The sequence below is a fragment of the Egretta garzetta genome, unplaced genomic scaffold, assembly GCF_000687185.1.
Source record: "Egretta garzetta isolate BGI_Z169 unplaced genomic scaffold, ASM68718v1 scaffold224, whole genome shotgun sequence".
Taxonomy (NCBI): domain Eukaryota; kingdom Metazoa; phylum Chordata; class Aves; order Pelecaniformes; family Ardeidae; genus Egretta; species Egretta garzetta.
The window spans coordinates 81,413-96,847 of NW_009259530.1; the positions used below are offsets into that span (position 1 = coordinate 81,413).

Genomic DNA, 15,435 nt, shown 5'->3' on the forward strand with positions numbered 1-15,435 from the left:
TTGGGTCAGCTGGAGGACTGTGAAGTAGTTGTTGCGTGTGCTTTAAAAAGCGCTCCGGGTGTGGGTGCATACAGAAGAGGCCTTTTCCTTCCATCCTTCCTTCCTTCCTTCCATCCATCCTTCTTTCCTTCCTTCCATCCACCCATCCATCTCGGAAATAGCCAGTAGCTTCATCTTCTGGGGTCAGGCCAGGGTGTGGGCGACCGAGCTGTTTGCCTTTGCTTTGTCTCCTCCTGCCAACAGCCCAGGTGAGCGTTCGTTCACGTTAGCTGATTACTTTAGGGTGGGTACCTTTTTTTTAAGCCATTACTCAGCAGAGCTGTAACCCGTGAGGTAAGAAGCCAATTTCTGTACTGCCAAGAGCAGATGAAACGACCTGATTTTGCTTTGAGCTCTACGAAGGGCTGTCTCTGACTGCAAACTTTTGTCCGCGCTCCAAAACTCCCTCTCTGATGAGCTGTCATTTAAACTGAGAACTTCCTGTCAAAACCTCCAATTTTGTAGGGTTTTTTTCGTAATCGGGAAATCTTTACCCACTGTAGTCATGTGACGTGCGTGCAAGGGACCTGAGCTATTTCTGATAGAAGCGAAGCCTTGGAGAAAAATACTTCGTCTTAGCCATCACACTTTGACTGTTCCACCTTGGTTGCGAGAAGGCTTCTGCGTAGCTGTGGCGAAACTGAGGTGCTGAGATGTTTGCGAGGAGCCAAGTGTAAAATCTCCCGGGCTGGGCGATGCTTTGTCCCTCACGTTAGCCTTACCCTGCAGCGGCTGTTCGTGGAAGCTTTGTGAAAAAGCCTGCTAAAACGGATATTCAAGATCCCTTGTTCTTTGCCATCTCAGAGGTAACAGCTGCTTGTGCAATATCGTATGTCAAAGCCCACTCGGTAACCGAGTGACTGATGCAGCGACAGCGGTGTCCGAAAGGAACAGGAATCAGTCTGTGTGCGTGGTGTCTTGGACTGTTTCTCCTGGGGCAAACTTTGTAAATAATTTTTTTGTTCATCATCCCGTCTTTCTCTGGGGTTTGGGTTGGTTTTTTTTTTTCCCCCCCCTTCCAGTTCTCACGTCTGAAAAAACGGCTTTCATTTGTTGGTCGCTGAGCAGCAGAAGGGGCGGATTCTGCCGCAGAGTTTTGCCGGTTCCCCGGCTGCTTTGGGATGGTGGTGGGAGCAGCGGGCGCAGAAAGGGTGCTGGGTGTTTAACTGCTGAGCTTCATCCCGGCTGCCTGGAGAGCGTGTGGCCTTGCAGGTGGCATCGCTTCTCGCATCTCCCCGAAAGGGCAGTTACTCTGTGCGGCGGCGTTAATCCCGGTTGGGGATTGTCACGTCTGGGTTGGTGTTACTGGGGAGACCCATCGGCGTCTGCGGAGCCCTGCTTCACGGGCTCTTCACATGAATTCATCCTGAATTCAGGTCGCCATAGCGTGTGACAGCTCAGCGGCTGTTCCTGATCTGCTGCTCCTTGCCCTGCAGTAGTACCCGAGGTGATGGTTCAGGTCTGCTTCCCTCGATTCTTCAGTGCTGGAGGTATTTTGAGAGTTAAGGTAAGCTGCGGAGTGTGAGGAAGGTTCTTTTTGCGTCTTGTGCGTGTGCGAAAGAAAAAAGCCATCTACCCTGTGCGTACCAGTCCCTCTGCGCAGCTGTAAACTGAAGGCAGCGATTCAAGTGAAGGGTGCTTCTTGCTGGATCACGAGTTCCTCCCTTCAGTGCCTGGAGTAAGGAAAATAATGACTGTGTATCGATACTTAGGTGTTATAGTGGAGGTAGTGGCCAATATACCGAAAAGTCAATGTTTCAGAATGTTTTGGAGGGTTATTTGGGGTCATCTCCTGCCCCTTACGATGCCATCATTAAACCATTTTCTCGGGAGAGCTGTCACCGCAGGATTGAAGGGTACTGTACAGCTGTTTATATTTGAAAATCGGGAAACGTACATTTGCTGCTCGTGAACTAATTCCAGCCTTCGTAGCTCTGTGTTAGGGTTTTCCTGGAGAGCGGTGACTGGATGGCATTCTGCATGCGACTGTTGCCCCCAGCCGTAGAAGTCAGCCCAAGGGTTATTGGCACCCAGGAGGAGGTGTGGTGCTCCTATTGCCAGGGCGGTGGTGCAAGCCCTGTCATGCTGGTGACCTGAAGCCCAGCGACGAACGTAAATGAAGGATATGTGGTAGCAAAGAATGAAATCATAAGAACGTGTCTCTATTACTACTTTATTTTTTCTACCGATTTTTCTCTCAGATATTTTTCTTGCCTGCCCCCCCCCCCATCTTTTTCTGTCTTATCCAAGTTTTCTTGTTTACCAGGTGAGAGAGATGAGATGATTCCAAACATCAGGTGGAGGTGAGGGCTGCTAAGGGAAGGAGGCCGCAAAAGCTTTTCATGCCAGCTGGGCCTGCTTTTTTGATACAGGTAGTTCCAGACAGACAGAAGGAACAAGATTTACTTAAACACACTGAGCTGCAGTAAACCTTAGAAATCTTCTTAAATACAGTAAAAGCAAACTTGATTATGCTGGTTTTAAAAAACAAAACAGAAAACCCCAAACCAACAAACCCCCCCCCCCCCCATTCCTTGCTCCCACTGAAAGCCTGCCAGAGACCAGGATAATTCCGGTAGACGTTCCACCTTTTTTAATTGTATCCTCAATTATGGGAGTTACTTGAATCCTTAAATAATCTCTGTATTTCATGGTAGGTGACAGAAAATCAGTTAATCTGGGAATTAAGAAATTGTGTCATTGGTTTTCAGGTTGTCAAACTTTCTTTTGCCCGCTCATGTTTGTAGCACGCAGGGTTCAAAGCGCCGCTGTTACTTGACGTAATGTACGTATCTGCAGAAGAGTCAGAAACAGACTTTGCAAATGCTTTGTTACTAATTTTATCTTTTTTAGATTACATCCCACGTAAGAGATGGCCTGGAGAGAGGCTGTTGGAAGAGTGTGAGCGTGTGCTTTGTGGAATAGCAGCTCCGTCGGCTCTAGAACCGGACGGCCCCGATGGTGTTTTTCTGATCGTTACAACGGGTGCAGCTATTGGGAGGACGAGTGGGTAGCTGGATGGCGTCCTGATGCGGAGTTGAAGCCAAAGTGAAAGAAAGAGAGGGCATGAGAGGAAGAGGCGTGTTCGTAGGTTTCTAGTAAGAGGTTTTTATGTGTTGGGCAAGAGCATGGGCAGAGAATCGGAAGATGGGAATAGTTTCGCTTGGAAAGGTGGGAGCTGCCTTACTGGACCAGACTGTCAGGCTGCCTCATCTGATAGAGCAGCTACAGGCAGGTTACAGCCTTTAGAAGAGCTTGGCCATAACCTGTGGGTGATTCATGCTTGTCTTGGACTGCGATACAAAGGCTGGTGTTTCGCCATAGCTTTTACCCTGTTTGCATGAGGTTACCTCTGGCACCGTGGTCTCCCTCAGGCGCTCCCAGCCGCTGTGTTAGAGCTCAGCAGCGCACCTGAGCGCTTACCATCGGGCTGTTTCCTTCGGCAGTGGTTCCCATCTGTGTAGTATTGGTGGCTTTTTTTGTAGTTCTGCAGTCTCTTGCGATTTTAAACAACCAGAAGAAGCAGCGTGTTCGTCTGAAGCAATAACCTCACCTGCCAGCTTTGCCTTTTTGCCGAATGGCTGCTTTGCAGTCAGCGATTGGGGACAGCTTTCTCCTAACGATTGAAATGTGACTTGCTCACAGGCTGGGCTTGCTGCCACTGGAAGTACAACTTCACCCGAAGGTTCCCCCCGGAGTCCAAAAGGTTTTTTTGGGAATTTGTTTGGGTTTTATTGCTTCAATTGTTCTCATTTATTCACCTTTTGAAACTAAAAGCACTTTCCAGTACAGCCGAGCTTTCAAATAGCAGTAAGCTTTGCTTTCAGATGGTTAGTCTTCACTTTCCAACACTGTCGATTTCTTTTATCTTGAAAACATTCTTGCAGAAGACTGCCGGCCTTGTTTTGTAAGGTAGCCAGAGCCTCTATCCACTTTTCCCAAAGTGTGGCTAATACGCGGGTTTTGTAAGGCCAGTCAAGGCTGTCCGACCCGTTTGAGAACGTGGTTCTTCGTTAACAACCTCCTCTTCCATTATACCTGTGCTTGGTTTTCTTTTGTCCTTTGACTACTGACTGAGCCCTGAAGGAGCTTTATCACTTGGCCTGGAGTTGCACGCTAGTTTTATCAAATGCTCTAGAAAATACAAATATTTGATAACTTTCTTCTGTGTCTTTATAACATCCTGTGTTGCCTCATAACTTTGAGGCATGGGATGGGGGTAGGAGGTACAGGCATAGGAAGCTTTGTCCTGTGTTTTCCAGGCGGTGACAAAAGGCTCGCAGGTCAGGAAGTCATGGGATAGTTCCCGCTTGGGGTTTTCTGGTTTGGCTTTGGGTTTTTGTTTTTTGAGTAGAGGTTTTTATTTCCCCACAGCACTGCAGCCGACATACGGACATTACCCGCTTCTGTTGTGGTTTTACTACTTGCCTTAGCTTACTCTGAAAACTGTATTGGGAAGGCAAGTTTTCTATTTTTATACTGTAGGTGTAAATTCAGCCGTGTCCTGGAACCGGGAGATTACCGTCTCCTCTGGACAGTTGAAGAGTTCTTAGGTTTTCAAATACCCATATCAAAACTCTGCAAGAGAAAACAAATCTTGAGAGCAAAACAAAGCTTGAAAAGTAAGTGCCGAACTTGTCATTGTTGTTTAAAAAAGCCCCCAAATCAAATACAGCTCATCAGAGCTTCTAAGCATAGGCATGCTTCATAGAATTGTTGTTTCTTGGAGGAGTCCAAGGTAGAATTTTACAGAGGTGAAGTAGCTCAGCTGCTTTTGAGGTGGCAACTGTTCAAAATCTGGCAGGGGTTATATTGTGTCTAAAGCTTTGCTTTGGACAAAACTTACAAATAAACTGAAATTCATCAAAGCTGAAAAATATTTTTCAAGTACTTTATGGAGTGCTTGCAGCAGGAACATTGCATAGAGGAGCCTGAAAGTAGGACTGAGCTGGAAGGGGCAGACGGGCTGCTTCTGTTTCTTCATGTTAAGAAGCAGCAAATGGCGTGAAAGAAAACCAGTTAAACAGTTACTTTATTTTTTTAATAAACCTCTGCTGTGATCCTGGTAGGTGGGTCACTTGCTGGTGCTGAATGCAGTTGAAGACCCATGTTGTGAAACGGGAGCTGCAGGGTGGCACCTAGTGCTGCAGGGCGGCACCAAATGCTGCTTGTATTTCCGGTTCAAAACAAAAAACGTACACTGTCTTATGATTAGATATGTCAGATAACAGCTCATGCAATAGCTTATGGTACTTGGTTGATTCTGAAGGGTTTATTTTGGTGACTTGCTGTTTGTTTAGACCCTTTCAAGAGGCTAGCGCCCGCCAGCAGCTGTTCTGTAGCTGTTTGTATATGGCGACTTTCACTGCTTTTAAGAGTGGTGCGATGTAAACGCTCACACTAGGGGCTGTCACTGATGTAAGGATGTATAACCATCCCAGGAGTTAAAACGCCGTCAGTACAGTTTGTAAACCCCATTCGTTCTTGGGGAGAAGGAACAATAGCAGCTGTTGTCGCTTGTGAAATAATTCTCCTTTGCATCGCTGCAGCAAGGCGCTGCATGGCTCTTGGTTTGAAAAAAATGGGGGGAAAAGATTGGCTGAGTCAAAACGTTCCCCACCAAGCAGGAAGTTTTCCCTGAAAGCAGCCACTTCCTCTTGCCTGTTAGGAATAACAGCTCTGAACCCTTTTGCCCAGTTTTATGAGGTTTTTACCGAATGGGTGCTTTTTTTTCCAACAAGCTGTATGCATTGGCGTGCTGAATCCTGTATCCAGCGATTGGTGTTTGTATTTCACACCCCTAAGAAAGCGACACACATCCTTTAGAGTATTTCTTTAGAGAGGAAAAAGTGTGGAGAGTGATTAAGGCCCTGTGTGTTAATCATTCATATCTTCCTATCGATACACTTTTTTGGTGGCTGAATTTATGGGGGGGGACGGAGGACTAAGCATCCATGTCAGATGGGTGCTATGCATCTGCTGTCCACAGATACACTGGAGCCACGTAGGAATAAAGTAAGATAAGCTAATGTATTGTTGCCTGGCATTGTAGTTGAAGTGGGTGGTGATACCGTGCCCTGGTTAAGTAGTGACTTGGGGAATAAGAAGGGTGTCTGTTGACCTGGGACCTCTTGTCCCCTAGAGCTGGGGCTGCGTGGGTTGGGGACATGGAGGAGATTCAGCCGGCCGCGAAGGGACAGGGCAATGCAATGCTGTCATTTTATTCTTGAGAGGTTGAAAGCCTGTTTCTCTGCCTGCTGAGAGGCGACGCTTCTTCATCAGCCTCACCTGTACCGATCTGCAGATGAGGTTTTTGAAGTGAAGGATCGGGTCAAGTAGCTATGTACGTTTGTGGTGGCGTCCCTCATTGTTCTTCCATGTGCACGTGCGCTCCGAAAAGAGCTTAAACCTCAATCGCCGAAGTGCTTAGAGCCAGATCTTTCTTTTCCCTCATTGTTTCCCTCAGAGGATAAATCCATCCTAACATTTTTTTGTGGGGAGGAAATCTTCGCTCAAAGGTACCTTTTGAGAAGGTTGCACCGCGAATAAAACGTAAGCTGCCGCTCGCGCGCCGACTGCGAAAACAAAAGGTACTTATTTAATTCACAGAGTGACATCCAGGCACGTGAAGGGAATACAAATGTGTCTTTGTATTCCTCGCGCTGCTGGTCTGCGCTCCTTTGTAGTACGGGGGCGACCGATGGGGGGGAAAAAAAAAGCCCTGCGTGGTGCGTTATGCTTGCTCACAAATTGGCTAGCGCAGCCTGACGAGAAGGTGCCGTGGGTGATGAGAGCCTAATTGCCGTCCCTCCATCAGCAGCGTCTCGGAAGCATCCTGGGAATTGCTTGCCCTACGCTCAGAGCAGCTGATCACATGAGCCTGAATTTTCAGTTCAGTTCATTAGTCAGCCATTTTGGTCAACACCCTGCTTACTGCGCACAACCAATCCTATCGGCACCGGCTGTCCTGGCGTAGCGGGGAAGAAAGGGACCAGCAGTTTGATTTCAGCAAGCCTGGATATCTGTCTCTACAGTCTTCCTTTGGTTTTGCCTGGGTAATCATCAGAGGAAGCCATTCTTTTTCCTCCTTCTGCTTTTTTTTTTCTTTTTTTTTTTTCTTACCTCCTGCCTTTGATGCAGAAGCCAGGTTTTCTGTGGCTGCTTAGGATCGGTACCCTCTAGCGTAGCTGAAGACGACGACGGTTGGCAGAAAGGAGAGAGGAAGAGACGAGCGTGAAGGAGCAGCGTTTTTACCTTGCTTTGTATATGAAAAGGCCAGGGCAGGCTGTGCAGATCCTGAGCGTATCTGTCCTTTAATAGCAAGGTATTTCTTATTTTCTTCTTGGGAAAGCTTTTCCTTTTAGTTCTTATTTTTTTGTTTTTTTCCCCCCCTGTTGTTGTTGTACCAGCTGAGTCATCATGTCTGCTCTGACGCCTCAAAGCGACATGCCAACCCCCACCACAGACAAGATCACTCAGGCTGCCATGGAGACCATCTATCTTTGCAAATTCCGAGTGTCGATGGATGGAGAATGGCTCTGCTTGCGCGAGCTGGACGACATCTCGCTGACGCCCGACCCGGAGCCTACCCACGAAGGTACGGTCCGGTTCCCTGCCTGGGGATCCCCGCAGCCCTCGCATTGTTAACAGCCGCTGCACGACTTGGGAGGGGGTGTCTCCGGGATGAGATGCTCGTGTCCTGCCTGGAGAACCTGGACGCCGTTTGACACCTTAGAAAGCCAAATCGGTGCTTCAGATCGCCCTTAAAATTTGTTGCGACTTTGGTAATCCACCCCTTTAAGAGAGGCAGATTTTGTGCTTAATTGTTGGTTTTTAAGATGTATCTGGGAAGATTTGGGTTTGTATGCTTCAGGAAGGAAGATAACCGTGGTGTGTGCTCAGTGATACATTTAATCATGATTTTACTCTTAAAACAGGGCTCATAGCTCTGTTAGTCAGCCGTCAGCTTTTACAAATGGAGCATCCTGGCAAAACACAGACGTGTGTCTGCGTACGGGCAGCGGGTAGTTTTCGGAAAGCCCCGAGTGATTACGCAGTTATGCCTATTGTCAGGTGATAATACCGTCACAAGTCCTCCAGCTCGCTTCTGTCGAGCGTGCTGCTGTTAGTAATGGCTTGCAAGCCTGGGAACTGGAGGTGTAACACACCTTGCTTTCTTCTTGAAAAGGGATTTGTGAGCTGGGATGATGGTGAAAAAGGTTTAATACCAGGTCACGTAAAATGAGGACTGAAAGCTTTGTGAGTCCCGAAGACACAAGAGGACATCGGCACGTTGCTCTGTCAGTAAAAAAAGTGAGGAAGGAGGAGATAGGGTGAATTCCTGCAGGGATTTTGCACAGTAGCCAGCGGTCCCACGGTCACCAATGCTGCCAGGTTCCGAGTGCCTCTTGCTGGATGCCAAGCATCTTTGGGTCTTACAGCAAGGGGGCTCCATCCTTTCACGCCTGACCCTTTCCCAGTAACGACTGAAGAGCGATTCCACCAAGTAGTCTCGCTTGACCCGTTTGATGCTGGCTTGTCAAGTCAATAATGTCTCCCTATGATGTTGTCTTGCTGGATGAGGCAACTTTAAATTGTGGTGAGGTTTTGAGCTTTCAAATGAATTCCCAGGTGACAATTTAATTCCCACTTGACAGCTGCTTTCAGTGGTAGCAGCCCTTGGGTTTGGATTTGCTTGCCAAATACTTAGTCACACAGTGGGATACTAGGCGGAGGTTTCAAAAGCAGAGACTAACGCTCCCTCTGAAGCCTGGCCCAGGGTTTCCGGGAGGTGCTGTAGGCTCGGGAAAGCAGAACCAGAGTAGCGAGTAGAGGGTGAGCCAAGGGTGCGGTAATTCGGCTGTCTTCCAATTCCCACGTTCTCCTGTGTGGCGCAGGCTTATCAGACCTTGCCCGGTCGTACTCGTGTGTTTTTTGGAGTGGTTTTGATTTTTTAACAGTGCGTGCTAGTGTAGGTGGATTCATTTTTATATATTCTCTCTCTTTCTCTCGTAAATAGCAACTACTCTTTTGACTTGTCATGGTGTAGTTAGTAAATGACCTTCCAAGCAACCTAGGGCTCTTCCCATAGCATAGGCTGGGAAACCTGTCAGCCGCACCGTGAGTCAGTTCTTCGGGCCCTTATTTTTGTACGTGTCTCTTGCCTCTCTGTTTGCTTTCCTGCTCTGAGCAAACTCACGGGGAAGGTAGGCTTGGATGAACCCAGTGTCCATAATGCAGCTTTTCTGGGTTGCCTTTCTGAAACCGGCTGAATTTGTGTCCTTACAGCATACAGACTGCACTCTTCCTGCCTACGTAAACAATTCCAGCATTAATACTAGGCTTAACCCTTCCCTAAAACCAGAAAAAGAATTGTTTTTAAAGCTCTAATTGCAGTCGCTCTCTTGCAAGTACCAGAAAGGGTTAGAAAATAGTATTTGCTCGTTTCGTTGCCGTATTATTTAATTTGAGTGTCAAAAATAAATTAAAAAAAGAGAACTCTACATCATAACAACCTTTATGAAGAATTTTATACGTTCATAAATTAAGGTTGCTTGTTGGGAGGCAGAAAGACTGGTTGGTCGGGGTGGGGGGAGGTTTGGACCCAAGTCGTATTTTTAACAGCGAGCGATAAGGTCAGGAAGGAGCGTTCATAATAGAAAAGCTGACACAGCTTTATCCCTCGTGTTGGAACTGGCACTACCGCATCAGCACTGCTGCCGTGTCCTCGGCGCGCGCGCGGCGGGAGGGGACGGGGTGACGGGGCCTGCAGGCACCGAGTGCTTGTCGGGGACCGGGGAGCTGAGGCTGGCGTCTCTTGCAATGGCTCCGTAAAACTGATGTAGAAAGGCAGGGATTATGAAGAGGAGGAGGGGGGACACACAAAAATAAAAGGCTCTAGAGCCCTGCCAAAGGCGTAACAACAAGGTTGTGGTTTTTTCCTTACAAATCAAGGCACGTAAAAAATGCAGAAGGCAGAAGCTGCACCCATCCTTGCACCCAGAACTGCCGGCCAGCCCGCGGGTGTCGTGGTGAGAAGAGGAAGAGAGTGGTTCTGGGCAGTGAGGGAGGAAGAAGAGGAGACAAAGGGTCAAGAACAGAAGGGCAGGCAGGATGGGGGAGGTTTAACGCACGATGGGAAAGTGCGGGTTTTAGTCTGGAGCATTTTGAGCGCCTTAGGCCTCTGCTGGGCTGCTCCCACGTGGCGCCCTGCGGCGCCGGGGTCGTTCAGCTGCGCGGGAGGCAAGCGGCCCCTCGCTGCTCCTCTTCGGGCGCCCCAGCTTTCTCAGGCGAGCTGTCGTACAGGCCTTAGGCCCTCAAGCTTTGCTTGATACCAGCGGCTATGGCGTGAGTTTCTGCTTTGCTCTTTTTAAAGATGCTTTTATTCTTTTTTCTTGTAGCTATACCAAAGGTAGGGCAAAAAAGTGAAATATCTGTGAAAACCGAATTGCTGCTAAACAAGAAGTTGCAGTGCTTTTTTTTTTTTTTTCTTTGCAATGCAAGTAGTTTGTTAATAGTTATTAGTTGTATTATTTATCTTTTTTGCTGGGTTTTTTTTTAAAGCAGATTACTTGGGGATGACAGTTTACAGATACAGGAGGAGGCTAAAGTAAGTGATTCTTACCTGCTCTGGTTTGATACCCCTCACCAGAACCCTGTGTTTCAATTGCAGGCATCAGAAGAAGAGTTGTAGTGGTGCCAGATCTTAGAATTGGGGTGTTAGGGGCGGGTTGCTCTGCTTTCTGATGGTGCTCCAAGGGCTCCCCGAGCAGGGAGGCAGGAACTGCAGCTGGTGCTTAGATTTCTGAGGCCAGACCTGCTGCCAGCCCTCTCCTCGGGAGCCTGTTTGCCGTAGCCTTCTCGGGAATAATCCCTCTGGAGGCCAACTTTGTGATAGGAGCTGGAGGCCCAGGCAGAGAGCTCGTAATGTAAAGGCATAGTGGTAATCACAGTCTTAGTCACTGACGTCTAAAACCGATAGGCATCCTCCCATGGTGGTGATGTTTTCTAGTAAAACCAAGCCAAATTCTGCTGCTTGGTAAGCCAAAGGCAGGATACTTCGGGAAGCGGATTCTGAGCTGAGATGAAACAGAGTAAAATTGGAGTAATCCCATCCCTGCCACAGAGTTGGAGTTTCTGAGCGTAACTCTGAGCAAAGCTTAAATTTAATTCAATTCAAGAGCAGCATGTAGCAGAAGGGTAGATGCTTCAGTATAGTTACCGAGTTTCTTGCAACTTTGTGTAGGCAATATAGCATGTAACATGGATGCTTAATTAAACAACAAAAACAATTAGTTGGTTTTGGCGATGGGACGAGGGGAAATGGCGATGGGACAAGGGGAAATGGTCTTAAGTTGTGCCAGGGCAGGTTTAGGCTGGACATTAGGAAAAATTTCTTCATGATTCTTTTTCAGTTGTTTGGACGATTCTCTGTGTGTCAAAATAAGCTGGGTTTGCTATATACTATAAATCTGTGTGACCTAGAAAATGAGATATATTTTTTTTTTTTTTAAACAAACAGGGGGCCGTAGTGTCAGGTAGTCAGAACCTGCCTGTGCAGGCATCACAAAATGAAACGTGCCACTGGCGGCTGTGAAGCTCGTGTTCGTTTGCAATATGTGTAATGGTCATTGAGGCATCGTTAGGGACCGAGGCGTGAAAAACACCTTGGTTGTATTTCTGCTGCGCGCTCAAGAGTGCCTCCGTATGTGGGATCGAACAGTGATCTCACCTTCGGGGAGAAGTTAGGAAACGCAAAATGTCCTTGCAGGGTTTTACTGGGTGTTAAATATCCGCTTTGAATCATCAGCCGTCGTTATGAGGAGCTTCATGTTAGAGCAGTGGAAATTTTAATCCTCACGGGATCCGCTTGTAATTGAGAACAGAAAGAATATGCGTGATAAGTGTATGATCTGAATTCACTTGCAACTGCCAAAAATTACAGTATCCCTTTTTGTTTTTAAAAATCCTGCACTGTTTGCACTAAAATGGGGGATCAAGAGTGTTGTTTGTAACATGCAAGGATGAAATTATCTCTTCCGTAGTATAATTTTTGGTAGCTAAGGTCAGACTGGATTTTTTTTCTTCTTTTTTGACCAGTAATTTAAAAGTTTGTTTCAGACACACGCTTGTGTAAAATGCCCCAATTAGGACTCGTACAGCTCTTCAGAACAAGCAAATCGTAGAATCATGGAATCGTTTGGGTTGGAATCATAGAATGTTTTGGGTCGGAAGGGACCCCTAGAGAAGAGCCCTTTAAGCTCCCCAGGGCCAACCGTTCCCCTAACCCTGCCATCCCACCACTAAACCCTGTCCCGAAGCAAATGCTCAAATAGCTGTTGCCCGTTAATCCAGTGCACAGTTTATTGAATCATCCTTCAGATTCTACCTTTTCTCCCCATTTTCTGTTCCAAGTGTTCTTCCACGTTTCTTGGCACGCTTCACGAGGGTTTAAGGAAGCAGCACGACCCCATTAGTTATATTTTTGTTTTGCAAGTTGGCAGCCACCTGAGCCCTTAAGTTTGCGTGGGGAGGGGGAGCGAGAATCACCCTATTTTTTGGGGTGGGGATGCCACAGAGTGATGCAGCTGTGAGGGAACCCTGTGACATGAGGGCTCATCTGCCATACCGGGCTGTGCTACCGGGGGAACCACGGTCCTGGTGTAAAGCCACGTCGGTTTGCAGAGAACGAAGCACACCGAGGGAAGAAACCCTGGTAACTGTTATTTGGGTTAAGTTTTCTCTAGTAGGGTGGAATAGGAACAGCAGACTGTTGGGAGAGGTGAAATTGCTCCACGGATTGTGCCTTGCCCAATACAAAACAAGTTTGCTGTCAACGCTGTACTTTCACGCGTTGACGGAAACGGCACAAGATCACGCTTCTGTTAGAAAAGTACCTCTTAAAATACATATGGTGGCAAAACGCCTGAACAGGAATAAAGTTTGAAGGAGCTGGAGACCAGATTTAATAGAACAAATGTGAAGTCAGTACTATGCAAGATAAATGAATTATTATGAAATGGCTGTTAATGGTCATAAATGTCTCGAGTAGCAGTTGGGTCACGTAATCCAGGCAGCGCATCCTGAGAAGTAACACGACAACGATGGTCGTCTCCCCAGGGACGGAGGAGGCGTCCTGCGTACTGTATTTGCACTGAATCCCACCGCGGGCCGGGAGGAAAGGGGAATGACTGAGGGAAGATGGACACTGGGCCCCGCACCACAGGCGAGGGAAGATCAAGTTTTATAAAGCTCCTCAGGACAATTAGGACAAGGTGCCAGCCCTCCGGTGGCTTGGAAGCAATTCAGAGCCGGAGCGGGTGCCCTGTAAGGCTGGGGCGAGACTTAGGTCAGGGCTACTCTAGTTTTGTTTTATATTTTAAATTTTAAAGTTTTGTAAATATTTTCAATGCCGTAATTAAGAAATTAGAATCAGGAGTTGTTTTCTTTGCTCTTTTAAGCTTGTTCAGTCTAAATGAAGTCAGATCTGGGAAATGTGAGCAGGTTTATTTCCCTCAGAGATAAGGAATCAGAAGTGTTGCACGGAAACCTCTTAAGGTGTCAGCTGAGATGGGAAGTGAAAGAAGGGGGCGGGGGAGAGTAGGGTCTTGGTTTTTCTTTTCTTTGTGCAAACTACCAAGGGCCAAAATAAAATGAGGAATTTCCCACAGCGGTTACTCATGTATTTCCCCCTGGAAAGAGGCTGGCTGTGGAGAAACCTTTCATGTAACTCCACAGGGTTGCAACGCACAGAAATGCTGATGGTAATTGTGTGGAGACAGGAATAAAACCCGGGGTGGGGTTACACCATTAATGTATGCGATGTACATTTGCTATTTACTTGTCCCACATGTGTAATGGAGAGTGGCCTTGGAATTCCCCAGTCCTTTGTACTTCCCCCCCCCCTCCCCCCCCTTCCTTTTTATCTCCTCCCAGTTTGTTGCAGATCTGTGACTGCTGTCTCTTTTGGCATGGCGGAAGCCTTAACTTATGTCAAAATATCGGTGGCGTAGGGAAAATGGTCAGGTCGGTCGTGACCCTGATGCTGCCAATGAGCAGTAGCATGTGCTAAAACAGAATCACAGAACGACAAGGGTTGGGAGGGACCTCGGGAGATCACCCAGTCCAACCCCCCTGCTAAAGCAGGTTCTCCTAGAGCATGGTACACAGGACTGTGTCCAGGTGGGCTTTGAATATCTCCAGAGAAGGACAACAAGAGTGATGACAACGGCCTTGGAAAAATAACCAGCAACCCTTGTTAACAGTTTTAGACTGAAAATATTGCAGGCAGTTGTCACGCTTTATAACAAAAGCACGAGCTGTTGGTGCTGGGATGTGAGGTACAGCAGTTGGGTGCCGGATAAGGGTGCGCTGACTGAGAGAACAAAGGAGGACAGCGTGGGATAACAAGATGGGATTGAGCCGATGGGCTTGGCGCCGTCGGAGGAAGCAGATAAACCTGAGGGTTATCTGCAGGGAGCGGGCGGCATCAAGGTCAGTAGCGGCAGCCAAGTTCAGCTGTAGGCAACCGGCAGCAGTTCCCAAGCTCCCCGTGTTCCCATTTTTGTTCTCCCGCTCCGGAGGTGCAGCTGGAACTTGGCAGGCGGGCACGCGTTGGTGCGGCAGTCCTTGCGAGGGAGAACGTCTGCGGGAGGCGTTCTCGGCGTCCGTCCTTCACCCTTCCTCTTGGAAAAGAGCTTTCCCAGGCAGAAGTTGCAGGGTGAAATGAATGGACTCATTTTTTTCTTCTTTCTGCACGGCGCTCTCTCTCTCTCTTTGTATATGTAGAGATGGGATTTTTAGGTAGTGGATTTTAAAAAACATTTTTTCTTAAGCTACTTACTAAGTTCCAAATAGATTGTTCCTGGCACTCTAGGCTGCAGGCTGTCTGGTCGCTTGCTCGATTCTTGGATTGCAAGGTGTTGGGACACGATGCTGAAATGCTCTTTGCTGGTCCCTCTTCTTTGTCGACGCTTCATGACTCGCCTGATCGGCAAATCTAATCTGAGAAAATTCATGACGTACCTCTGATGGCACTAACAGCATCTACTTAATTTTCTTTCTTCACCCCTTTATTTATTAAATGTATTATTTATCATTCCTAAGGCCACAAATATGAGATAATGCAATTTAAATAAATATAATAATGAGACTGTAGGTTGCTGTTAGTATTTGTCCATAAAGTGAAGGAGAATGTGCTGGCCTTAAAGGAAAAAAGAATGACGTGAATGATGCAATTTGTCATGCATATTCAGTATTTCTCAGTAAGCTCCTCCAACTTTTCCCTTGTGCTGCGGACGCTTTGGCCCAAAAAAAAGGAGCAAGTGGTTAGAGCAGCAGACTGGAAATGAAAATCAGACAAATAATCCTGTAATTAACCTTCCCAGGAGCACGTGT

General features: G+C 47.4%; 1 protein-coding gene across 4 annotated transcripts in view; it reads left to right on the forward strand.

Moving 5' to 3' along the window:
* Positions 1-7,454: 7,454 nt before the first annotated feature.
* RUFY3 (RUN and FYVE domain containing 3) overlaps positions 7,455-15,435 on the forward strand; it is a 53,717-nt gene continuing 45,736 nt past the window's right edge. For all 4 annotated transcript variants that reach the window (XM_035893113.1, XM_035893114.1, XM_035893115.1 and 1 more), the window contains exon 1: positions 7,455-7,636. In XM_035893113.1, coding sequence (XP_035749006.1) covers positions 7,459-7,636 — 178 coding nt within the window. In that variant the 5' untranslated portion in view covers positions 7,455-7,458. The remainder of the gene's footprint in view (positions 7,637-15,435) is intronic.